Raw genomic sequence first — 27,264 nt, 5'->3', positions numbered from 1 at the left:
GGAGGCCCCGCCCCCCGGCTGCGCCGCGCAGGCTCAGCCGCAGAGCACGCCGGGAAGGGGCGGGGCCTGCGTGACCGTTCCGCGTCGAAGTCCCTCCGAGCCTCCTCGCGCGGCGAGCGTCCCTGAGAAAAATTAGTAAGCGTCCTCCGGCCGCCGCGGCGTCGGTGCCTCCCCGCGCGCCTCCCGCGAAGGGGCAGAGAGCGTGGCCGGTCGGCGGGAGGATGAGGCGTCCGGTCGGGTCGGGTCGGGCCGGGCCGGGCTCCCGGACACGGGTCCCTGCGAGCGGGTCCGCCATGTGCGGCCGGGCCCCTTCCCGCGGCCGCAGCGCGCCCGCGTGCCCCTCGCCGGCCTGCGCTCCCCGCCCCGCGGCCGCCGCGGGCCTCCCGGAGGGGCCGCCCGCGCACACCCACGCACGCCCGCGCACGCCCGCGCACGCCCAGCTCGCGGCCCCTACTGTAGTGCTTTTGCGGGAGACGCAGGCGGAGCGGCACGCACGCTCCTCTTGGGGACCCCGACGCGGTACTCGAACCTGGGTCTCCAGGGTCACGCTAACCCCTGGGCCCCCGGGCGGCCCCGAGACGCCGTAAAAAAAAAAAAAAAAAAAAAAAGAATCACGGAAGTGCTCTTGCAACGAGGTGCTGCGCACGGAGCGTCCGCAGAAGGGGACTGACCCGTGCAGGAGTGTGGCTCGAAGCCGGGCCGCGGGGAAGGTGCGCGGCCGGCCCGGCGCCCAGCTCTGTGGGCGGGAGCTGCAGCTCCGGGGGACGCCCGGCGGCCGCCGTGAGCCTCGCGCCGTGCTCGGGCTTGCGCGGCCGCCTCGGGGGCCGGGGGTCGCGGGGGCCCGCGTCGGGCTCTCCGCGGGGAGCCTGCTTCTCCCTCCGCCTGGGTCTCAGGAATAAATAAATAGGATGTCTAAATATATATTTCTTTATTTGTGTTTATTATATATAGCATATATTATGTTTCTTATATTTTTTATTTTTATAAAAATTATTTTTGTTTATATTTATTACATTTTAATTTTTAATTATGCTTATTACATTATTTTTATTGAATTATATTTATATTATACTTATATTTATGTTTTATATTATGTATATTATATTTTTATTTTTACAAAATAATTTATTTTATTTTTATTATATTTTATTTTTAATAGTTTGTTTTATTACATTATGTTTATATTTGTTATATTATATTATATATAATATATTTTTATTATATATTTATTATATATAATTATTTTATCATGAAATATTTTTGTTTCTTATATTTTTATTTTTAATGATTACTTCATTATTATATATGATATATTTTATTTGTTTATAAAAATAAAATTTATTTTTATTTATATACTTTTATTACATTTTTTAATTTTTATATATATTATATTTTTATTTTTTATATTATTTATATTTTTATTTTTAATAGCTTATCTTATGTGCTATGCTTATTTATATTTTTATTATATTTTATAGAAATATTTCTTTTTTTTTTTTTTTTTTTTTTATTTATTCATGATAGTCACACAGAGAGAGACAGAGAGGCAGAAACACAGGCAGAGGGAGGAGCAGGCTCCATGCAGGGAGCCCGACGTGGGATTCGATCCCGGGTCTCTAGGATCGCGCCCCGGGCCAAAGGCAGGCGCCAAACCGCTGCGCCACCCAGGGATCCCGAAATATTTCTATTATACATTTTTATTTATTATATTTTTATTCTTAGTTATTTCATTATATATTTATTATATATGATATATTTTTGTTTTTTATAAAAAATAAAATTTTATTTTTATTTTTATATGCTCTTATATTTTTATTTTTAATAATTTATTATGTTATATTTATTATATATGCAATATATAATATATTTATTATATATAATGAGAAATTTAAATTTTATAGTAAGATCTTTTTTTTTTTTTTTTTTACTTTTTATTTACTTATGATAGGCACACAGTGAGAGAGAGAGGCAGAGACACAGGCAGAGGGAGAAGCAGGCTCCATGCACCGGGAGCCCGACGTGGGATTCGATCCTGAATCTTCAGGATCGCGCCCTGGGCCAAAGGCAGGCGCCAAACCGCTGCGCCACCCAGGGATCCCTATAGCAAGATCTATATTACATTCAGCCCCAGCAGCCTCAGGACCCAGCAGTTTGCCGTTTAGCTCGTAGGATGAGGCAAGAGCGTTTAGGGGAGTAGTTGCCCTTTGCTTGAAATAGTGATTTTTGTCCCCCAACCCGGGATTTTCTGTGCTGGAGCATATACACAGGTTGGAATCCAAAAAGAGCAGGTGAGAAGCTGTGAGCGTCCTCCTTAGTGTCACCGCTGCAGGGAGGGGGTGTGTGTGTGTGTGAAGTGTACTCCCCTAGATGGCAGGAAGGGCTATTTTTTGGATGCTTCAGAAGTCTCCAAAAATAGGTGACGCTTGGTATATTACACGGTTAACTGTATCTAATGATTTTTGTTTTAATTTTTAATTTTTTTTTAAGATTTTATTTATTTATCCATGAGAGACACAGCGAGAGAGACAGACACAGGCAGGGAGAAGCAGGCTCCCTGCAGGGAGCCAGATGCGAGGCTTGATCCCAGGACTCCAGGATTACACCCTGGGCCAAAAGCAGATGCTCAACTGCTGAACCACCCAGGCGTCCTTCTTTTTTATTTTTAAAAGTAGGTTTAAAATATATATATATATGAGTGAAATGTTTGCTGAACCTCAAAAGCTACTGATTTTGTCAGGCTCCCCGCAGGGAGCCTGCATCTCCCTCCACCTGTGTCTCTGCCTCTCTCTCTGTCTCTCATGAATAAATAAAATCTTTTAAAAAAAAAAAGCGTAATGTATAAAGAAGTAGCTGTAATGCAAAGAAGTAAAAGGTTAGAGTATACCTGCTTCTAGACTGAGTCACTTTATTTTTGCTTGTGACGGTACCACATATTAATTACCGTAGCTTTATAGTTAAGTCCTCCAACTTTTTTCTTTTTATATATATATATTTTTTTTTTACTTTTTTCTTTTTTGAGATTGTTTTAGCTTTCTATGTTTATACACATTCCCTATGCATTAAATCCTCTTGCAAGTTCCACAAAAACTGGGATTTTGATCTGTAGCTCAATTTGGGGAAAACTGACTTAACAGTATTAAGTCAGTCAATGAGCGTGCTATATTTCTCCATTTATTTATATCTTCCTTAATTTCTCTCAGCATTGTTTGGTTTTTCAGTGTAGAGATCTTGACCTATTTCATTAGATATATTCATGCATTTGATGTTTTGTGATGCTTTAGAAAATGGTTGTTTTAAAATTTTTTTGATTGTTCAAGTAAAAAATGATTTTTGAATATTGGCCTTCCTAAATTTACTTAATAATTGGCAGTAATTACCTGGAGATCCTTTTGGATTTTCTTTTTTTCTTTTTTTTTTTTTTTTAATTTTTATTTATTTATGATAGTCACACACACAGAGAGAGGCAGAGACATAGGCAGAGGGAGAAGCAGGCTCCATGCACCTGGAGCCCAATGTGGGATTCAATCCCGGGTCTCCAGGATCGCGCCCTGGGCCAAAGGCAGGCACTAAACCGCTGTGCCACCCAGGGATCCCTCTTTTTTTTTTTTTTTTATTTAAAGCAGTATGTTTGCTTTCTCCCTTTCCAATCTTTACACCAAATTTCCGTTAAATATTTCACTTTAACTTAAGGAATTTTCTTTAGCATTTCTGCAGTATAGATTTGTTTGTGATAAATTCTCATTTTCATGTATCTGAAGGAAATATTGCACCTTTATTTTTTTTTTCTTATTTTAAAGATTTTACTTAGAGACACAGGCACAGGGAGAAGCAGGCTCCCTGTGGGGAGCCCAATGTGGGACTCAATCCTGGGCCCAGGGCCAAAGGCAGATGCTCAATCGCTGAGCCATCCAGGCATCGCTTACCTTTATTTTTGAAGGATATTTTTACTGACTAGAGAATACTTTAAGTAGTTTTTTTTGGGGGGGGGGGGTTGTTTTTTCCCATTACCTTAAAGACCCTCCATTGGCTTCTGGCCTTCATTGTTTCTGACAAGAAAACAGCCTTTATTCTTTTTTTTTTTTTTCTTTTATTCTTATTTCTGTTTTCCTGTATGTCTTTTTTTTTTTTTTAAGCTATTTTTAAGAGTTTTTTATCTTTAGTTTTCACCAGTATGACTCTGATATGCATAGGTTTGGTTTTTTCCTTTTATATTTACTGTATTTATTACTCATAGATCTTCTTGAATTGTGTGGTTTGATGTTTTTCTTCATTTGGAGGAAATTGGCCAGTAGTTTTTCAAATACTGCTTCTGTAGCCTTGTCTGTTTTCTCTTTCTGGAACTCTGTTTACATCTGTGTTAACCTTTTTGCCAGTTTCCACATATTGCTTACATTATTTGTATTTTTATTTTATTATGCATCATCAGTCTGAACTATTTTCTACTATTGATATAAAATGTATCTATTCTTAATTTCTCTATTTTCCAATTCTCCTATTTCTATGACTTCTTATTCCAGGGGTCTGCTAAACTTCTTCACCTTTTTTCTCTTATCCTCTCAAATGCATCAAAGTCCTAGCCTGATAATACCAATATGAATTACCTATAGATCTGTTCTGTTGTCTTTTTTTTTTTTATTGGTTTTCAGTCAGTCTTATTTGGGGCTTTTTTTTTTTGAGGGTATACCCATACATTTTTATTGTATTGTGGATGACAAAATTTAAAGACTCTAGGTGCACTTCCTCCAGAGAGGGCTAAGTTCCTTATAAGCAGGCAGATAGTTCTAACAGATTACATTGATCCTGTTGAGGGTTAGCATTAGGACTTGTTGGGACTTTTTAGGGCTGATTTATTTTGGGTTGCCCTTTTTTCCAGGGACTGGTCTTTTCTCCTGGGATATGATCCTTACTCCTACCACATGGCCAACTGAAAGTCCAGATCTTTACCAAGCCCCCTCTACCTTTGCTGGGCTTAAATCTCAGCTTTGTTCTTAGCTCTGCAAAGCTACTGTAATCTCTCTTCAGCTCTTTAGACTCAATCTGCTATTTTCTGCTAGATTTTTTGATGTCATAATCCATAGATGTACATTTGGAGATCAGCTAAAAAGTGGAGAAGGAGGTATTTGTGTGCAAATTGGGAGGCTTATTTCTCCTTGGTTCCCACATCTCCTTTGTGCCTCAGGAGCTCCACCTGCTTTGGCAACCCAAAACTCCCATCTCCTTAGCTCAATGTGCTGCTGTTTTCCTCTACTCTGTTCTGGAAAGTGTCCTCAGGACAGATAAAATTAAAGCCTGTTATTTTTATCTGTTATGCCTAGATTTATCAGTCTCGTTTTTTTAAACATTCTCTACACCCAACATGAGGCTTGAATTCATGACCCTTAAGATCAAGAGTTTTGTGCCAACCGAGCGAGTAAGGCACCCCTAGATTTGTCAGTCTTATTTTTAATTCTTGCCAATCGGATAAAATTTGGAACAGAGTTGGTTTAGAAGCTGAATAGGGTTTGAATAAGCAAAAATGACTTTACAGGTAGAGCAGTATAAGCACAGTTATAGTGGGGAAGAATTAAAAGATTAAGGGCGAAGCAACTTGAAGCATCAATATTGTAGTAATTTTCCAGGAGGAAAGCTACATACATTCTCTCTGGAGATCTGTTTGTGTGTCTGGAAATAATTCCTGATAGCTTGTAATTTCTTTGCAGTCTCCAGTTTTACTTTAAAAATTGTGAATTTTGAGGGGCGCCTTGGTGGCTTAGTCAGTTAAGCGACTGCCTTTGGCTCAGGTGGTGGTATCAGGATCCTGGGATCAAGCCTGAGTTGGGCTCCCAGCTCAGTAGGGAGTCTGCTTCTCCCTCTGTCTCTGTGCGCGTGCGCTCTCTCTCTCTCTCTTTCTCTCTTTCACTGTCAAGTAAATAAATAAAAATTTTTTTAATTAATGTGAATTTTATTCTCTGCTCCATGTTATCCCTCTTTGGTTTAAATTAAAATATTTTAATTGGTTATTACCTAGTAGTATTAACCAGTAGGAACCTGTGCCACATTAATACTCCAACATACATGGGTTAGCCCTAGTTGGGAAAGATAGGTGAAAGACTATATTAAAAAAGAGGTTTCATTGTGTCTTGGTGGCTCAGTCAGAGGAGCATGCAACTCTTGATCTCAGGGTCATTAGTTCAAGCCCCACATTGGGTGTAGATTTTTACAAAAATCTTTTTAAAAAAAATTTTTTTAAGTTTATTCATTTAAGTAATCTCTACACCCAGTGTGGAATTCAAAACTCACCACCTGGAGATCAAGAGTCTCTTATTCCTCTGAGCAAGCCAGGTACCCCAAAAATAAAATCTTTTAGGGTTTTTAATGTGCATCTTGTTGGAAAAGAAAGTACTAGATTTGTTATTCATATATGTTTTTTGCTCTTTTGCTTTTTCTAATAGCTGAAGAAATGTTACATACTGTTCTTCCTTGCTTCAGAGACCTAATTTAGATTAATTAATTACACTTTGAGGGTGCTTTCCATTATTTGCCTATTTGTGTGATGACTGACATTTGAAGGGATTCCAAGATGCAAAAGCTCATAGATGCGTTGTGGGTTTTTGTTTTTTTTTGTTTTTTTTTCTTTAAAATGTGTTGTTTTTAATTGATTTTTAGACTTGCATATTTTCTTTTGAGTGAATGACAGTCTAGTAGTCAATTTTCCGTGAGTTTTGCTTTGCTCTGGTTATTTGGAGTGCTTAAGTAGGCTGCACAGAAGCCGTCTGAGCTTTTACTGCACTTCACAGTCAGGTCTTATTCATTTAATTTTCTGCTCTGGGATAGGGACTTTGAATTAAAGCTACCAGAAAAGTGGGGGAAAGACCAAAGATGAGAGAAAAGAAGATAGAAGGAACCAGTTTGTCCTGGAAAAAGAGACCTTGAGGCTGAGCAATCAAAAGGCACTTGTGATTCCTCAAAAGACATAAAATGGGATTATATTTTAAGCCTGAATGTGCAACAATCTTTTATATTTTGATTTGGGACTTTAACTATCTTATATAGTTCCCAAAAAGGAATCCATTCATGGGGGTAGAGAGTAGGAGACAGGCATGAGGTGTAATTGGAAAATAGATTCAGGGCAGCCCCAGTGGCACAGCGGTTTAGCACCACCTGCAGCCCTGGGTGTGATCCTGGAGACCTGGGATCAAGTCCCACATCGGGCTTCCTGCATGGAACCTGCTTCTCCCTCTGCCTGTGTCTCTGCCTCTCTCTTCGCTCTCTCTGAATGAATAAATAAATCTTTAAAAAAAAAAAAAAGGAAAATAGATTCAAAATCTATTTAGAAGGTATATTTGATCCACTTTGGTGATTAAATGTGGGGACTTTGGGAGAAGAGGAATTTAGGACTACCCCTAGATTTCTGGCATGGGAAATTGGGTATAGAGCCATTTTATCAAAAAAGGGAACATGTGTAAAGCAGGTTTACAGGAATACTATAAGAATATAGTTTTAAATCTCTTGAATTAAAAAAAAGAAAAAATCTCTTGAATTTGAGGGACCTGTGGAGCATCTAAGTGGAGATATTTAGTAGGCCATTAGATATATGGGCTGGAGCTCAGAAATGTAAGGCGAAATCAGCCTAAAAATGATAATTGAATCCAAGGTTGTGCCCACAGAGCAAATGAGAAAGAGTCCTGTGGAATTGAAGGAACAAAAAAAAAATTGTTTTAAGACTTTATTTATTTGAGAACATGCACAAAAGAGAGCATGAGTGAGGGGTGGGGAGAGGGAGAGGCAGACTCCTCGCTAAGCAGGGAGCTTGACTTGGGTCTTAATCCCAGGATCATGACCTGAGCTGAAAGCAGACCCCTAACTGACTGACCCACCCAGGCATCCCTGGAACACAAATAATTTAGAAGCAGGTGAAATAAATGTTTGAGAAGAAAACTGGCAAAGAGGTAGGAGGAGGAAGGAATATGTTTTGGAGTCATAGGATTCAAGGAAGTGGAGAGTTTCAAGGATGAGGAACAGGAGTGGTCAGAGAGAGGCCACTAGCTTTAAAAGTTGGACCCTTGAGTGTATTTGAATGTTTATATGTGAAGAACCAGTAAGGATGGAAAGAGGAGTTGAGGGAGATGAAGATAATAACTGGCTCTATAGGAGGGCATTGGCAGGGGAGAGGTAGTGACTACAGCTATTTGGATTAACCTTAGATAGAAGACTTTATGTTTTCTAAGACTAATAATTTAAAAGTAAACGTGTGGGTTAATGAGTTTATGCTATAGGCAGGCCTGGGGGAATAAAAGTGAAGAAGATTAGTCCCAGAAGAAAGCGAGAAATATGTCCACCAGAGAATTACAAAGCGAAACTATGTTAGGGAATAGTGATGAAGGGAAGAAAGCCAGTGTTGGTACTGTGAAGGAACCTTGAGTCTAAGCTGTCTGAAGACCCGTTGTGCTTCCAGAAAATTACCATATTTAAAAGAACTAATGTTAAAATCAGACTCTCAATTCTTATTTTATTTTAGGAACCTGGACACTATTCCCCAAAGAAGAATTTCATTAGTTTGGAACTGGAGGATTCCTTTGCATCAGATACTAAGATGAAAGAATCGCCAATAGATGGTGAATGTGACAAAGCAATGGCACCACAAATGGGGCGGGTAGATGAAATTAAGACTGAACCTGACAGTGCTCAGGTAAATATTCTATTTTCTTTTTTCTAGAACAGCATTTAATTGTACATTTCAGTTATGCAAGATGCTAGTTTACTGGTTGAAAACCTTAAATCTTTATCTTCCCCGAAGTAGTTGGTCACATAATATAAGGCATATGGTGTGAAATGCCATCCCAACTCTATATAAGAAAATGATTTGAGAAAAGAATGGATGTTTGTTTGTTTTTTGTTTGTTTGTTTTTTTTTTTTATTTTGTTTATTTATTCATGAGACACAGAGAGAGAGAGGGGGCGGCAGAGGGAGAAGCAGGCTCCATGCAGGGAGCCCAATATGGGACTCGATTCCGGGACTCCAGGATCATACTCCGGGCTGGAGGCAGCGCTAAACCGCTGAGCCACCCAGGGCTGCCCAAGAATGGATGTTTGGCATGGGGTTTTGTTGTTTTTTGTTTTGGGGTTTTTTGTTTTTGTTTTTTTTTTTTATATATTTATTCATGAGAGACACAGAGAGAGAGGCAGAGACACAGGCAGAGGAAGAAGCAGACCCCATGCAAGGAGCCCGACGTGGGACTTGAACCCAGGAATCTAGGATCACGCCCTGAGCTAAAGGCAGGCGCTCAACTGCTGAGCCACCCAGGCCTCCACCCAGGCCTCCCGGCATTTGGTTTTGGATTGATAAAAGGATTGCTTAGGAAATTATGGGTCTAGCTAAGGTTAACACATTTTTGTTTTCATTTTTCTTAACTTAAAACAGTATGGCTAACTAATTGTATGTAATTATTAGAATTTTTTCTTTGTAATTATTTTACCCAAATTAATTTCATGTTTTTTCTTAAACTTTTTCACACATATTATGTCCTAAAAAATCTATAAATAATAAACTGACTCAAGCCGTGAATGTTCTGTGAGTAGTGCCAAATTTCTTTAGACTGTTTATATATGAGCCAGCTGAAATTTCTAATGAAACAAAAAGTGAATTCAGTTTTAATTTATTTCTAGTATTCTGTTTAGAAATAGCCTAAAGTAAATCAGTGTTAAGTAGGGATATGACTCCCACTGAGTTGGTGATTCTGGGGAATATTGTCCATCTAGGAAGTGTTTGTTGCTTCTTCAGTCTGTGGACATTCACACATTGTGGATGTTGTGGACATCCAAACATAGATCATGTTTAGATAGATTGCCTACTGCTCTGAAGAATCCTCCGTAAGACTCTTAGCTCAATCCAACAACTTTTGTGTTTAAGGTCTTTACAAAGACAATTAACTAGTACTAATTAAAACAAGGAGGGAAAATAGATGTCATTGAGTGTGTCTGCTCTTTGTGTGGTAGCTACCGAAGGACTGTGTGAACAAAGATTACTGAAGTCACGTCCAGGTATGATAGAATATAATGTAGTAATTGATTAGTGTTGTCAGCCAAAGGTCACCAGAAACGAAGTGTTCACCTATGGTTCAGTTCAGTTACACAATTCACTGCAAAGACTTAAACATAATTTATTATTTTCTATTGAATAACTAGCTGTTTTATACACATTGTATTCATTATTTTCATTTCTTGTTTTAGGAGTACTGTCAAGCCCAGCAGCCCAAAACTCAGGAGAATGAACTGAAAATAAACACTACCTTTTCAGAGAGTGGTAATAGAATTACTTAAATTAATCATATTTATCCTAACCAACGTATTAGCCAGTTTATTCTACTTTTTTAGAATGTCTTTGAAGGGATCCCTGGGTGGCGCAGAGGTTTAGCGCCTGCCTTTGGCCCAGGGCGCGATCCTGGAGACCCGGGATCGAATCCCACGTCGGGCTCTCGGTGCATGGAGCCTGCTTCTCCCTCTGCCTATGTCTCTGCCTCTCTCTCTCTCTCTCTCTGTGACTATCATAAATAAATAAAAATTAAAAAAAAAATGTCTTTGAAAAGTGCATTGTTTGTTTTGGGTTTCAAGTCCAGTAGAAGTAACCTCTAAAAGAAAATGAAGGAATGCATACTTAATTTTATGTAAATACTAATTTTCTTTCTTCCTGTTTGTGTTTATAGCTCCACAGTTGACTGCAGGCATTCAGCTTTCTCTTACGTCATCTGGCATGAATAAAATGCTTCCTTCAGTTTCAACCACAGCTGTTCAGGTCTCCTGTTCTGGTTGTAAAAAAATCCTTCAGAAGGGGCAAACTGCCTATCAGAGGAAAGGGTCTACTCAGCTTTTCTGCTCCACGCTGTGCATCAATGAGTACATTTCATCTGCCAATTCACCAGCTCTTCCCAAGAGAACTTGTTCAAACTGCTCAAAGTATATAATTCTAAATTATGCCCTCTTTTACTTCCCTACATAGATCTTGATCAGAGTCTTGGTTGTAACTGTCTACATTTTCATTTTTTCTAAAGAAATATCACCTTGGTTTAGTGAAAAGAAGCCGCTTCCGCTTTCAGTTCCTCAATTAGATTCTTCAGAAATAGTTTTTCTGTTGAGAGATTTGCAGAATTTAAAACATAAGGAGTTCTGTTTCTCTTCAGCTTTAAATAATGTGACTTCTGAAACTTACTTTCCTACTGTTTTCATTAGAAATTCTCTGTAAGTGGGATTATTATATGTCTATTCTATCATTTAACTGTATAGGCTGCAAACCACTAACACATTAATCATATAATAGTAGTCAATTTGGATCGTTCAAGGTATAAAATAACCAAGGTATAACATTATAAAGTAATGTTTCTGTTGTAATGACAAATGAATTTATTAGATACTTTTGCAAATTTGAGTAGTCCTAGGTAAACATGGTTGCATGTAATCTTTTCAAGATTTCAGTGAGCTGCTGTTGGGGTTTGTATTGCTACTTTTTTTTTTTTTTTTTTTAACGTATATAAGGCAATTTAGATGCAGAGAGAGGAAGTAGAGGTAATTTCATAATGAATTAGTGGAAAATGTCCAAAACTTTGAACTCTACCTTGAGATGTAAAGAATCAATGTGCTTTGAAACTCCTATCATACTATAATTCTGGTTTATTAGTTCTCATTAAAAAAATAAAAAAATAAAAAAATAAATGCTATTGCTAAATTTTAAATGTTTTTGTTTCAGAACAGAGGAAACACACAGGCCACCAGTTTTGCTTGTAAATATAGTAAATACCTTTCAAGTATCTTATTTTAGAATCCGATTGCCATAATTTGAATCTTTCTCCATTTATAGTTATATTTTACAACTCATAGCAGCTATATCAATATCATCTGGGAGCTTGTTAAATAAAAATACAGAGTCTCAGGTCTCACCCAGATCTACTGAATCAGAATTGCATTTGTCCCCAGATAATACATATATATGCTTAAGTATGAAAAACAGTGAGAACTTCTTTCTTAGTATTCCCATCTGTTTTATAAAATGTACATAAGAATTATGAGCATTAAATAATAGATTTAAGCCATCAGAGCAATACTGGCATGTAATAAGACCTCAATAAATGTTAATTATCACCATTATTATTCTCGTAACAAATTCACAAACCCTTTTTATTGGTTGCTTCAACTCCTCATTTGGCTGCTGCTTCGGGTGTTATCCGCTGCTTCAAGTCTTACTCCCTGAAACTCACCTTTATCTTTGTGTTTTTTTCAACTCTTCAATACTATGTCTTTTTTCCTTTTTGCTAAGGGCTGTAAGGCACTCTCTTCAGTCTGCTTTCTTTCTCTGCAGAATCATAAAACTGGAAGGGGCCTTAGAAATCATCCAGTCAAAACATTTTCTTTTGGTTTTGAGGAAACTGAGGTCCTGAGAAGTTAAGGTACCATGTTACTATGTTTGGAATTTACCTATTATACATCTTCAGCAGATCTCCCAGACAGATTGAAAAGGCTGAAACAGGAAAGATATAGTGTAAGTTTTTCTCTAAGATGAAGAAATCCAATATGAGCAAAAATATGAAACAAGTTTTACTTCCTTTGGAATATTTTTCCAAAATTACTTCCTTTCAAATATTTTTTAATACAAAATACTATTGTATAGGTTGGTGGAAAGGTGATAATAATGCATACATAGCCTGGAAGAGGCTGTCCATTGTTCAGAGTAACCTGTGCTTTTCTCAAAGTTTTTTTTCTTCCTCATTAGCCTCTGGTATTAATCTACAGTTCTCAAGATTTTAGCTAATTTTCAGTTACTATTGAGGTTTCTTTTATAGCAATGATTTAAAAATCTGTTTTGAGTTAATGCAGTTTTTGTTTCATGAACCAAATAAAAAGTGGCTTTGAAAATGACATTTTAAATCATGTTAGATAAGACTTCTTTTGAGAGCAGTGTGTTTAAGAAATGTCATTTTTGCACTGTAGTATCCCAATTTGAAACCAACCAGAGATTCTGAAAGCAGTCAACAGAGTGCAGAATATCCCTGTGCATTAATGCTGTATAACACATATAAATAAGAAAGTTGTTCAGTCCTGTGCTTGGAATTTGTTTAAGCTAATTTTAGGCACTTTTAAGAAAATTCATTTTTTAGTTTTTTATTTATAAGGACTTAGTAGATTAGAAACCAGGAATCTAGTATACTGGTAGCAGTAAATCAGTAAGCATTTTCAGACTTCCATGCTTCTGCCGATGCAGTTTCTTCTGCCTCCCTTTCCATTTGGCTAATTTATTTCTGTCACAAAGGTCTGCCTCAAATATCCTTACCTCTTGTCTGTTCCCACACAATTTTTTCCTCTCTTCTCACTAACCCCCACCCTTTCAGAATAATTGTTCCATGGTCTGTGTTTTAATAGTGTTCATAATTCCCACAGCATTAATCAAAATTTTTTAAAGAAAGAATTGATACTGCCCCAGTTAAACTATGAATCTCTTGAGATTAGGAACCAGATCACGCTCATCTTTATATTCCCAATGCCTTTACACTAGCTGGCACACAGTGAATCCGAGAAAAAAAATTTTTGTCAAATAAAATACAAGGATAGTACAACTCAGATACTGCATTTAGAGCTATATTTTAAACCAGTAAAATGACTGATTCATAGTAATGAAATGAACCTGTTATTTTTGGTACAATCTATTTCAGGAGGAAAATTTGTAAGTGTTAAAAATAGTGTTGATTTCAGGAGTATTTCATCTAGAAAACTATTATCCTGAAAGATTGATGTTCTGAGGTTTCTAAGTAGCCAGACATCATTGGCAGTTCTCAAACATTCTGGTTTCTGGAACCCTTTACACTCTTAAAATTTTTTGAAAAGCCAGAAGCTTTACTTTATGTAGGTTATATCTGCCAATATATACAGTGTTCGAGATTAAAACTGAGAAATTTAATTTTATTTTATTCATGAGAGAGGGGAGGCAGAGGAAAGAGGCAGGCTCCCTGTAGAGCAGGGAGCCCGAGGCAGGGCTAATCTCAGGACCCTGGGCTCACCGCCTGAGCTGAAGGCAAGACACTTAACTGACTGAGTCACCCAGGTGCCTCTAAAACTGAGAAATTTTTAAACTAATTATTAACTCCTTTAAAAAGAACTCAGTGAATGTGGACATAAATAATATTTTTAATGAAAAGTAGTCTTTAGTGAAAAGAATTTTAAGAAAAATTGAGTGAACATCATTTTATCAGTTTTGCAAACCTCTTCGATGTCTGGCTGGGTTTTCATATCTGCCTCTGTGTTCAATGAATTGGTAAATGTTTTGGCCAAAGTGTGAAAAAAATCTGGTCCTAACAATCAGTAATTGGAAAAGGGAGGTATGTTTTAATAGTCTTAGATTTTGTGGATGCTCTTTGATACTCTAGCAGAAAACAGGTTGTACTTCTTAAAGGTTAGTTACAATGTGAAATCTGAAACCATATCAATGAATTCTTTGTACTGTTAGGTTAAAATACATGGATCTGTTTGTACTTTGAATGGGTTTTTTTTTTTAACACGTGAATGAATGCTTTTTTGTTACATGCTATCATAATTTGGAAAATACTACTTCACTGAGTTATTTAGATCTTCCAAATGTTGGCATATTTCTTTATGCAATATTTTAACAATCACATTTGTTAAAAAAACAAAATACTAATCTCATCAGGAAATCTTAGCTATTGGGACGCAATCAAGTTGGAGGTGGCAAATTTTCCAAAATTCTAATTTCAATGAAAGCTTGAATTTTATCATTGGCAATGAATACTGTCAGCTCTTTATCTTGAAGTAACAGTCTTACTTTATTCTTTTTTGAGAAAATATTTGCTAGATATCCACTCTGGATAATGGTATGTTCTTTCAAGTAAAAATATGTTCCATGAAAATAGTAACTACCTCAGGTTGTAGCTCAACATTCTCACGTGAGATTTTCCTGGAGACAACCATCATAGTTTGGTGTGCAGGAGAAATACTTTGTGTCTCTGTCCCATATCATCACACGGAATATGAAAAAGAAGTTTTCAAAGATAAAGCTTAATAAGAAAATGATTTTTACAGCAAATGTATGGCAATGAATAGCTGATACCAGGACGTTTTGGTGCAGCTGCATTAGTTTGTGCTAATAAGGCCCTGGCATTTTACCCAGTATTGGTTTTTTTTTTTTTTTTTCCTCCCAATTTACTGAGGTGAAATCCACATAAAAAGCCATTTCAGCAGTATTTACTACACTCAACAGTGTCTAATTCCAAAACATTTCTCCAACGTATCCATTAAGGAGTTTCTCCCCAGAGAAAATTCTCTTTAGCCTCTGGCAACCACCAATCTGCAGTCTATCTGGATTTATCTATTCAGGATATTTTATAATTATGGAATTCTACAACATACAACCATTTGTGTCCATCTTTTTAGCATAATGCTTTCAAGGTTTATCCCAGGCTTATACATGTTGTAGCATGTATAGCAGTACTTCATCTTTTTTATAGCTGAGTAATATTCCATTGTATGGATATATCACAATTTGTTTATCTATTCATTCATTGGTAAACATTTGGACTATTTCCATCTTTTGGCTTTTTTTTTTTTTTTTTTTTCTTTTTAAAGTAAGTTCCAGGCCCAGTGTGGGCCTTGAACTCACAATCCTGAGATCAAGAGTTATGTGCTCTACCAACTGAGCCAGGCCAGTGCCCTTATCTTTTAGCTATTTGAAATAGAGCTGTTAGGAACATGTGTGTCTTCATGCTTTTTTCAGTACGAGGAGTGGAATTGCAGTGGCCCATTGTTGATTTTGCATCATCAGTTCCAATGTTAACATAGTGAAAAAGACAAATGACACTTTTTTGGGCAGATAATATTTTAATATGAAAATAGTTTTGTTTTAGTGGACCCCTCTAAAAGTATCCGGAGGATCCCTAGAGTTTTGCGGGCCATAGTTTGGTATCCTCTGTCTTGTAGATTACAGAGTTGGTCAGGTATGAATATGTGATTGCTCATCAACATTCTATTATCACTAGCACTAACTAATGCAACTAGGTAATCCTCAAAACTGTGCTATCAGATGTGTTTTGTAATCCCTACTTTATAGATAAAGGAATCAGCATTTGGGAGTATAAATGACTTACCCAACATTATGTAGTATAAATTCTAGAACTAAATACCAAATTCAGGTTTTGTTATTTCAAGGCTGATGTCCCTGCTGTTGCATAATCTTTTTTTTTTTTTTTTTTTTTTTTGCTGTTGCATAATCTAAAGGTAGGTGAAATGGGAGAGGGTTACTTGAAGGAGTGCTTTAACTTCTAAAAGTGTTTAATGGTGCCCTTGTTTTTCTTTTTAGAGACCTCTTAAATCTAAAGGATGTGATCAGTGTCCAGCTAGAAGATACATCTAGCAAAAATTTTTGCAGCCAATCTTGTCTTTCATCATATGAAGAAAAAAGAAAAGTATTTGTTACCATATGTACTAATAGCATTTTAACCAAGTGCAGCATGTGTCAGAAGACTACTGTTGTAAGTTGAAAATCTAACTTTTAAGAATTCTTTTTTTTAAAGATATTTATTTATATATTTGGTTTATTGAGAGAGAGCATGAGCAGGGGGGAGGGCAGAGGGAGAAGCAGACTCCCCGCTTAGCAGGAAGCCCAATGCAGGACTCAGTTTTATGACTCTGGAATTATGACCTGAGCCAAAGGCAGGCGCTTAGCTAACCAAGTCACCCAGGCACCCTAGTTTTTAGGGATTCTGATTATTTTGTTTAAATGTTAGAGTTTTTACTGAATTAAAAAAATTTTTTCCAAGATTTTATTTATTTATTTGACAGAAAGAGAGAGCCCAAGCAGTGGGAGCAACAGGCGAAGGGAGAGGGAGAAGCAGACTCCCCACTGAGCAGGGAGCCTGATGCAGAGCTGGACCCCAGGACACTAGGATCGTGTCCCTAGCCAAAGGCAGATGCTTAACTCACTAAGCCACCCAGGCTCCCCTTTACTGAATTTTTTTTAAATCCTAGATTCAGTATAAAGTAAAATACCAGAATGTGAAACACTGTAGTAATGCCTGTTTTTCACTTTCACTCCAGCAACCTCATCATGAAGTCTATCTTGAGAACCGTGGGGCTTACTTATTGTTACACTGTCTCTAGTTTGTTTCGAATGCTTCAGATGAAAGGACAGTCTTATTACTTTAATAGTTCAGAGAGAGGGTACCCAGGTGGTTCAGTTGGTTAAGCATCTAACTCTTGATTTTGGCTCAGGTCATGAGCCCCACATGTCCCTCTCCCTCTGCCTGCCCGCCACACGCTCATGCTCGCTCGCTTGCTCTCTCTCAAATAAATAAATAAAATACTGAAAAAAAATAGTTCAGAGTATTACAGCACATAAGTGGGTACGAATAAAGACCTGTTGCATAAAGTAAGGACAACTCCATTTGAATTTGACTACGTGGACTCAAAATATCCAAGATTGAGTTCCTTCCATTAGTTTAGTTGTGGATGTTTCCACTTTAGGAAAATGTAGGGATAAGATTTTAGTACCATTGGGAATAGTTTCAGTTGATAAGACAGTGAAGAAGATGAAATAAGACTTCTGACAGTTCCTCTTACATAACAATTCATGATAAATGCTGTATGAAGATTCTCCTAAAGACTCTCAGGATGATCTTGCCTTGAAGAAAACCAAGCAAATGGAAGCTTGTTTATAAACTGCAAATAAATAGGCCTCAGCAGTGTAGCGCCGCCTTCAGCCCAGGGCATGATCCTGGAGACCCAGGATCAAGTCCCACATTGGGCTCCCTGCATGGAGCCTGCTTCTCCCTCTGCCTGTGTCTCTGCCTCTCTCTCCCCCTCTGTCTCTCATGAATGGATAAATGAAATCTTTAAAAAAATAAATAAATAAACTGCAAATAAAGATAGCAGAAGTAACAATAGCCTACCTATCGTAAAACTCAACCACAAAGGTGTTTTTAATTCTGTTTTCTTACACCTAAGCAATGTTAAAATGAATTAAGAATGTCACAGGCTTTTCTGAATGAGAAATAATCCCCTTTCTGGTAGAAGAGCCGTGGGTAGGTGGTTCTGAGAGCAGAGAAGCTGTCCTGCTTTGGTGGACTACATGAGATTAACGCAATTAGTGGTCTGAGCCCCTTTCATGAGGTAGGATTATTGTCTTGCTTGTTCGGATGATGCTTTGAGACCCAATTCCATCTCCGTAAATTCTTCCTTAAAAACACGCGATTCAAGATAGGATTCTCCGCAAGTGTGAATTCAACTAAGTCATTTGTGAGCCACATCTTCCCTGTGGCAGAGTGCTCATGTGATGACCTTGGGCACAGAAGTGGGAAAATGGGAGGCATGGGAGCCTTCTGAAGGCAAGAAATGCCGTTCAGTCTTTTCCTTCTTCATCCCTCACACTCAGTGAATACACCTTGTCCTGTTTTTAAGAGCCTATTGTGAGTACCACATACTTAGCCTATGTGATTGGGTGAAAGAGTTTAAAAAGCACCATTTAACACTATATCCTGCATATGAGTTATTATGATAGTGATAATGGAGAAAAATTAATATTGTTAGTTAACTGTAATAAGAATTAGAAAAATATTCAAATCTATGAGTCTAAAAATAGGGTGACTTTTTATTTCTAAAAGTAGATTGTGGGATCCCTGGGTGGCTCAATGGTTGAGGATCTGCCTTCAGCCCAGGGCGTGATCCCAGAGACCCGGGATCGAGTCCCACATTGGGCTCCCTGCATGGAGCCTGCTTCTCCCTCTGCCTGTGTCTCTGCTTCTCTCTGTGTGTCTCTCATGAATAAATAAATAAAATATTTTTTAAAAAACACAAAACTAGATTGTTTGAGGGGCGCTTGGCTGACACAGTTAAGTGTCTGACTCTTAGATTCAGCTCAGGTCGTGATCTCAGGGTCGTGGGATCGAGCCCCATGTCCAACTCCACAGTCATTGCAGAATCTGCTTTAAGATTCTCCTTCCCTACCCCTCCCCCCCCCAATAAATAAATCTTTTAAAAAATTTCTTCTAGGGATCCCTGGGTGGCGCAGCGGTTTGGCGCCTGCCTTTGGCCCAGGGTGCGATCCTGGAGACCCGGGATCGAATCCCACATCGGGCTCCCAGTGCATAGAGCCTGCTTCTCCCTCTGCCTGTGTCTCTGCCTCTCTCTCTCTCTGTGTGACTATCATAAAAAATAAATTTAAAAAAATGTCTTCTAATGGACTGGGGTTTTTTTTTTAATAGTTTTTTTTTAAAAGATTTTATTTATTTGAGAGAGAGAGCACGAACAGGGGGACTGAATCCTAGGACCCGGGGATCATGATCTGAGCCAAAGGCAGATACTTAACCTACTGAGCCACCCAGGCACCCTAAAGTAGATTGCTTGATAGAATTTTTTTTTTTTTTTAAAGATTTTATTTATTCATGACACACACACACAGAATGGCAGAGACACAGGCAGAGGGAGAAGCAGGCATCATACAGAAAGCCTGACGTGGGACTCGATCCAGGGTCTTCAGGATCATGCCCTGGGCTGCAGGCAGCGCTAAACTGCTGCGCCACCAGGGCTGCCCTGCTTGATAGAATTATACTTACTTTGACCACATCTTTTTTCCCTCCACATCTTTTTTCTTTTTAATATTTTATTTATTTATTCATGACAATACATAGAGAGGAGAGAGAGAGAGGCAGAGACACAGGCAGAGGGAGAAGCAGGCTCCATGCAGGGAGCCTGATGTGGGACTCGATCCCGGGTCTCCCGGATCACGTCCTGCGCTAAAGGCGGCGCTAAGCCACTGAGCCACCCAGGCTGCCCCCTCCACATCTTAATAGAATAAATTAATTGTTATCTTTCCCAGATGAATAATAAATTAAATAATACCAGTATTGTTACTTAATGTTAAATATTGGGCTAAATAATTTTATTTTTAAGATTTTATTTATTCATGAGACACAGAGAGAGAGAGAGATGCAGAGACACAGGCAGAGGGAGAAGCAGGCTCCATGCAGGGAGCCTGACCTGGGGCTCGATCCCAGGTCTCCAGGATCATGCCCTGGGCTCAAGGCAGGCGCCAAACCGCTGAGCCATCCTGGGATCCCCTAAATAATGTTAAAATAGCTCTTCTCAAAATAAAAACGTCATACTAATAAAGGATAAAAGAATTTTCAAACTTATATTGTTTTTTGTTTTATTGTTCCTTTGCCAATATCCTGTTTTTCATGGAAGAAAATCTGCATATGGTATTTTCATTTGTCCTTGTATTTTATGCCCCCAAAAGCAGTTCTTTTTCACCATTGCTCTAAGCCCAAAATGATGGTTCCTGTTACAGTAGAAACAATAGATGGGGAACCACACAGTTCATGTCCTTTACACACTTACTGCTTACTGAATGTACTATATTCTGTATATCTTACTGCTTCTGTGCTACTTTCTAACAATATGCTTTCAGTGTTTACCATGAAGTTAGGCTAGAAAAGCAATGATTCCCACAGCTGTTCTCTGGCTCCTCTGCTTTCCTGAGTTAATATTCAAAGTGGAATTGAGTGGGGCACCTGGGTGGCTCAGTCGGTTAAGCATCTGCCTTCAGCTCAGTTCATGATCCCAGGAGCCCCACATCAAGCAGGAAGCCTGCTTCTCCCTCTCCCCCTGCTTGTGCTCTTTCTCAGTCAAGTAAATAAATAAAATCTTTTTTTTTCTTTTTCTTTTTAAAGTGGAATTGAAGAAAGGGATATAATTGTAAGACTTTTGTGTATTTATCCAGTCAGAGTTGATTGCCTGGAGTGATAAACATATTCTATGACCTCTTTCTTCATTGCTTGCATATGAAGAAAGCATACTGCTTTCTAATATGTATCTAATAATGCTGCTGCTACTAATGTATATCTGATAAATAACACAAATATTGGAATGATCTATTTCTTTCATTTTAGTCACTCTAATCTATAGTGCCTTTTTTTCCTCTTTTTTGTTTGTTTCTAATTCAAGTTAGTTAGCATATAGTGTATTATTAGTTTCAAGGTAGACTTTAGTGATTCATCAGTTGCATATAACATTCAGTGCTTATTTTTTTCCGATTTTTAAGAAAGTGTAAAAATGTGACTTCATTATCATTACTTGTTATATTTTAGCTAAGAGGAGCAATAATGGGTGTGTTTTTGTTTGTTGATAATATGTCATACACCAGGAATATGAATATAACTTTAATCTTTAAACAGAAACCAACCCAAACACTTACATCTGTTCTTTGCAAATCATTGAAGCCCTCAGATGAAATGATTGAGACCACCAATGACTTTGGGAAGACAGACCTCTTCTGTTCTATTAATTGTTTCTCTGCTTACAATAAAGCTAAGATGGAATCATCAACAGGTAATGTTTGCTTAGAAGTTATCAGAGGTTTAGAAACTGTTGAATATTACTAATTTCCTTTAGTTTATCACCTTGATTTATCTCAACATGAGTCAAAACAGTATAAAACTCGTTGCAAAAAAAATGTTTTCCAGGTGCACCTGGCTGGCTCAGTCGGTAGAGCACGTGACTCTTGCTCTCAGGGTCCTGAATTCAAGCCCCACATTGGGCATGGAGCCTACATTTAAAAGGAAAAAAATGTTTTCCAGTAGTTTTATGTAAAAGGAAGCCTACTTCACAACCAAAGACTTAATATTTATTTGTAAAGATCATCATATTAGAATATAGAATTTTATACTTAGCCCTGCTTTGTAAAAATAAGGGTATCAGTTATGTTTTTTTATAGGAAGTGGAGCTAGTTGGAAATACTTGAAAGTTCATTAATAGAAAAGCACAAGTAACCCAGGGCCAACTTTGTATTCTATCAAAGAGCCTCATATAGGACCATTAGTGCTATTTTACATAGATAATAAAGAAAATGATACCCCTGAGGTTTGTACTTCATGTAAACTGGTTTATTCTAGAAATCTCTGCAATACTAGCTTAGATACCAGTCTAACTCCAGTCATGTTGAGGGTTATGAATCTTGAAAGAGTTAGAAATGAGACCCATTAGGGGTGCTTGGCTGGCTCAGTCAGTAGAGCGAGTGACTCTTAATCTTGGGGTTATGAGTTAGAACCCCACATTGAGTGTAGAAATTTTTTTTTTTTTAAGATTTTATTTATTCATGAGAGACACAGAGAGAGAGAGAGAGGCAGAGACACAGGCAGCGGGAGAAGCAGACTCCATGCAAGGAGCCCGATGCGGGACTCTATCCCGGGACCCCAGGACCACGCCCCGGGCAGAAGGCAGGCACCAAACCGCTGAGCCACAAGGGGATCCCCTAGAAATTACTTAAAATAAAATAATGTGTTTAAAAGATGAAAGATCTGATATCCATTAGGAGATATTGAAGGAATCTCTTTTCTATTCTTCGTGGGTAATTTCATGTAAATGACATAAAGGGATTTGAGAAGTTGTATGCAAAGGTCAAATATATTAAAAAATGGAAAATGTAAATTATCAGTTTCAGGGTACTAATGTGTTTATGCTAAAGAACCTGGCTATAAGCCCTACTCCAATTTCCAGCAATACCTAAAGCTATTGGATATTTGCATTGTTTGTTGAAACACTGGTTATTAAACAGTGCTTTCTGATTGATTCTCCTGGTTGTTGAGAAATCTTTTAATTTTTTTCAGTAAATGTTTCTGTGGTACAGGATGCCTCAACAGAGCTCTTAGCTCCAAAGAAAGATACAACTCCAGTTATAAGCAATATAGTGTCATTGGCAGATACTCATGTTTCCCTGCCCATCATGAACTCTGATGTCTTACAAGGTAAAATTGATATAAAGATACTTGATATAAAAAAACAAAAGATACTTGATATATACACTGTCTTCACATCCTTGAGGAATCTATCTATATTCTTAGGTTGTTTTTGTTGTCTGATATGAAATAAGCAATTGTAGTTTATGATGCTGTTTTATAGATTATAGTATAAGATCTTGAATTGATGTTACTCTTTTATTTTACCAGATACAGTTTCTTCAGTAACAGCAAAAGTCATTGTAGATGTAAGTTTTGTTCTTAATACTTTCGACCCTGTCTTTTTTAAGCATATTTTGTACATTTATATATGTAAACATATATATATGTGTGTATATATACATATATATGCATATTCATTCCTATTTTCATCCTAAGGCTCAAAAAAGTTGAACAAGAAACATCTTTTGGTATTCATATTCAATTTCCCGAATCCCAGGTTTGACTTGACACTATTAATAAGAATATTTAAACAAGTATTATTAGTCATAGTTTTTCCTCTGGGTTCTTTATTACCTTTTTCAATATTCTAGGTCACATGAGCAATAAAAATTATTTTTATTACAATTACATACCAAAAGATTCTTTGAACATTTAATGCTGAGTCTAGATTGCAACATTATATTATAAATAATTGTTAATGTTTCCCTCTAGTGGAGCTCATATTGCAACTCGCCCATTCATTTTATTGTGTTACTAGAATAGATATGTTTGATATATTAATCATTTGAAAACTGTTCGAACAAATGTTTTTTTTCTTTTTCTCCCAAACATTGCTAAGAGTTTACCCAGTGAATCAAGTAATGGTGTTGCTAATAATAGTGTTGAACAGCCAAGGCTTTCACCATCTTCATCAGTACCCAGTCAGCATACAGTTGACTCCAGTGTAGAAGTACAAAGAGATCAAGTGTCAAACCAAGATGCTACATACAATATGAAATCTATGAAAATAAGTGATGGACTGTGTCACCCAAAGTTTACATCCAAAGTACAAAAAGTTAAAGATAAATCACGAAGTATTAAAAAATCTTGGTGTTCAAATCTCCAACATTTGAAAAACAGTATTAAGAAGGATGTGACATTCTGTTATTCATGCCAGTTGTTCTGCCAAAAAAATTTTAGTTGTGGAGGAGAATCATTTGCAGGCCAAGGAATTTCTAATTGGAAAAAGACTCTAGAAAAATTCAGGAAGCATGAAAAAAGTGAAATGCATTTGAAGTCATTGCAGTTTTGGAGGGAACACCAGTTTTCTGATGAAGCAGTCAATGATAATTTATCTATTCATTCAAAGCAGATTGAAGGAAATAAAAAGTACCTAAAGCTTATAATTGAAAATATTTTATTTCTTGGGAAGCAGTGTTTACCATTAAGAGGAAATGACCAATCAATTTCATCTATGAATAAAGGTAATTTTTTAGAACTGTTAGAAATCAGAGCAAAAGATAAAGGAGAAGAAATATTTCGACTTATGAATTCACAAGTTGACTTCTACAATAGTACACAAATTCAAAATGATATTATTGAAATAATAAAGACTGAAATGCTGCAAGATATTGTGGATGAAATCAATGTTTCCTCAGCTTTTTCTATAATATGTGATGAGACAACTGATAGTGCCACTAAAGAACAGCTTGCAATTTATGTAAGATACCCACAAAAAATGTCAAAGGCTATCTTAATTAAAGAAAGATTTTTGGGCTTCATAGATGTTAAAGAGATGAGTGGGACTAAATTACATAGGACTATCAAAACGTACCTGCAGCAAATTGGAGTTGATCTGAATAAGATATGTGGCCAGGCCTATGATAGTACCGCCAATTTGAGGGGAAAATTTAATAAAATTGCAGCAGAGTTCAAAAAAGAAGAGCCAAGAGCTTTGTACATACATTGTTATGCACATTTTTTGGATTTAGCAGTAATTAGGTTTTGTAAAGAAGTGAAAGAACTCCGAAGTACTCTAAATACTCTCAGCTCTTTGTTCAACACTATTCATATGTCTGGGGAAATGTCTGCAAATTTTCAAAACATCTGTAAGCTAAGTCCAAACAAAACATGCAAGAAACATACATCACAATCATGTTGGACAGTTCACGATCATATATTACTATCTGTGATTGAGGGTCTTCCGGAGATTATTGAAACTTTGGAAGTTGTATCAAGCCATTCTTCAAACACAAGTTTGGCTGATGAATTGAATAATTTGTTAATACTGGTCTCCAAATTTGAATTTATCTTTTGTTTGAAATTTCTTTATCGAGTCTTAAGTGTTACAGGAATTCTTTCCAAAGAGCTTCAAAGTGAAACCATAGATATTTTTTCATTGTCTTCAAAAATAGAAGCAATTTTAGAATGTTTATCATCTGAGAGAAATGATGCCTATTTCAAAACTATCTGGGATGGAGCAGAGGAAATATGTCAAAAAATAACCAGTAAAGGTTTTGAAGTTGAAAGACCTTCTTTTCAGAAAAGAAGAAAAATTCAGAAAACAATAGATTTTGGCAATTCAGATAGTATGTTTTTTCCTACCTCAACAGAAGAACAATATAAAATTAATATTTATTACCAAGGATTGGACACTATATTAGATAATTTAAAATTATGTTTTTCAGAGTTTGATTATTGCAAAATGAAACAAATTTCAGAACTATTATTTAAATGGAATGAACCATTAAATGAAACAACAGCCAAACAGGTCCAAGAATTTTATAAACTTGATGCAGACATCATCCCAGAACTTAGATTTTATCGGCAATATGCAAAGCTCAATTTTGTCATAAATTATGATTGTATCAACTTCATCGATCTTGGCTATTTGTTTATTCAGCATGGTCTTCACAATAATATTCCCTGCATATCAAAGTTATTATATATTGGTTTGTCTTGGCCAGTTACTTCAAGTGCTCAAAATATATTTTCTACACTGCCCCGTCTTAAAACATATTTATGTCATACCATGGGACAAGAGAAGCTTAGTGGCCTGGCCCTAATGGCTATTGAGCAGGAATTGGTAAATAAACTGATGGAACCTGAAAGACTCAATGGAATTGTGGAAAAGTTTATCCATCGGATGAAAGAAATATAACACTTGCTAATTTGGATTTACGTAAAAAGAATTTTGTATTTCTATTGGAATGTTTAATTTCAGAATTTTATTTTCTAAGAAAACATTTTTTTTTCATCAGAACATGTAACAATCACTTGATTCAAAATTCAAAAACCAGACTGATGTATAATGAAAAGTCTCTTTCCCCTTTGTAGTATGCAATTCCCCCTCCCTGTTGTGTTAGCTGTTTCTCAGATACGCTCCTGGCGATATTTTTCATAGATAGTACTCTGCAGTGCACACCATTCTTCAGCTTGTCCGCTTAACATATTTTTGAATTGTCCTGTATCAGTACATAGTTTCTTGGTTTCGTTTTACAACTACATAGAATTTCATTGTATGGATGTACCATAAAATATTTGAGCAGTCCCTAAGAGCAAACATTTAAATTCTTTCCAGTATTTTGCTATTATAAAGAATGCCACATTTAGTAACCTTGTATGTAGGTCATACTGCACATGAGTGAGTTACTGTAAGATAAAATTTTATTTTTTATTTTTTAAGATAAAATTTTAAATTGCAATTACTAGGTCAGAAGATTTATGCATTTCTATTCTTGATAAATACTGACAAATTGCTCTATAAGGATTATGCCCATTTAAGTCCCATTCAACCATGTGTGTGTGATATTGCCTATTTCCTTGAATCTTTATAAACAGAGTTCTGAAACATATTGATCTTTACCAATCTGTTCTAAGCCCCAGTGGAATTTCGTATTTTCACTGAAGAATAAGGTTGGGTATCTACTTGAGCTATTTGTATTTCCTTTTCCTATGAACTGTCATGGTTAAACATGGCTGTGGTTTTGGTTGACACAAATAGCTAGATGACACAATATGAATTCTTAATCTGCCTTATGAAAATATGACTGAATAACAAATAACACCCCCCCCAAAAAAAAAAAACTCTTTTTCTATCACTATACTTTAAAAAGGTTCCGGTGATAAAGGAAAATCTGTTTCTCAGAGACTTACAAGAATTTAGTGGTAGATGTATCTAGGCCTAGAATTTTGTTTCTTTTAAGAATATTTTTCTGCCACCATTCTGTTTCTTTCTCCTCAATTATTATTTGTAATTTTTCTAGAGAGAGCATCCATTTTATTTAGGTTTTTCAAAAACTGATTTATATAGAGCTATAGAAAGTTTTTTATTTTTTTTGTATACTAAGTTTCCTCATCAATTTCTATATACATGCTTCCTTTCTTGATTAGCCAGCCAGTGACTGACTGACTTGTTTTTCAGACACATTCTTAGATTTATTTATCAGTCCTACCTTTTAAAAATATTATGGTTTAACCTAAAAATACAAAGAGTATACTAAATAACATTTAATCCTATTAAATCCTAACATTTTACTATGTTCCAGATTTTTACTTCAGAAATAAAATATTACAGAGCAAGA

General features: G+C 36.9%; 1 protein-coding gene across 7 annotated transcripts; it reads left to right on the top strand.

The window, feature by feature from the left end:
- Positions 1-27,264, top strand: ZMYM1 (zinc finger MYM-type containing 1). 7 transcript variants are annotated; one of them, XM_072771998.1, is made up of 9 exons: positions 1-135; positions 8,498-8,668; positions 10,209-10,281; positions 10,682-10,931; positions 16,330-16,501; positions 21,245-21,353; positions 22,631-22,768; positions 22,970-23,007; positions 23,541-27,264. In XM_072771998.1, exons 2-9 carry the CDS (start codon positions 8,573-8,575, stop codon positions 25,839-25,841), a joined length of 3,177 nt encoding a protein of 1,058 aa, XP_072628099.1. In that variant the 5' UTR covers positions 1-135; positions 8,498-8,572; the 3' UTR covers positions 25,842-27,264. The 7 variants fall into 7 exon arrangements, with proteins under 7 accessions (XP_072628099.1, XP_072628095.1, XP_072628101.1 ...); XM_072771994.1 differs by having other exon boundaries at positions 21,200-21,353; positions 23,541-26,535; XM_072771997.1 differs by lacking the exon at positions 1-135 and adding an exon at positions 601-710 and having other exon boundaries at positions 21,200-21,353; positions 23,541-26,535.

The sequence above is a fragment of the Canis lupus genome, chromosome 13 (genome assembly GCF_048164855.1).
Source record: "Canis lupus baileyi chromosome 13, mCanLup2.hap1, whole genome shotgun sequence".
In the NCBI taxonomy this organism is placed as follows: Eukaryota; Metazoa; Chordata; class Mammalia; order Carnivora; family Canidae; genus Canis; species Canis lupus.
The sequence above is the reverse complement of the archived record's forward strand: the minus strand, read 5'-3'. Positions and strand labels throughout refer to the sequence as shown.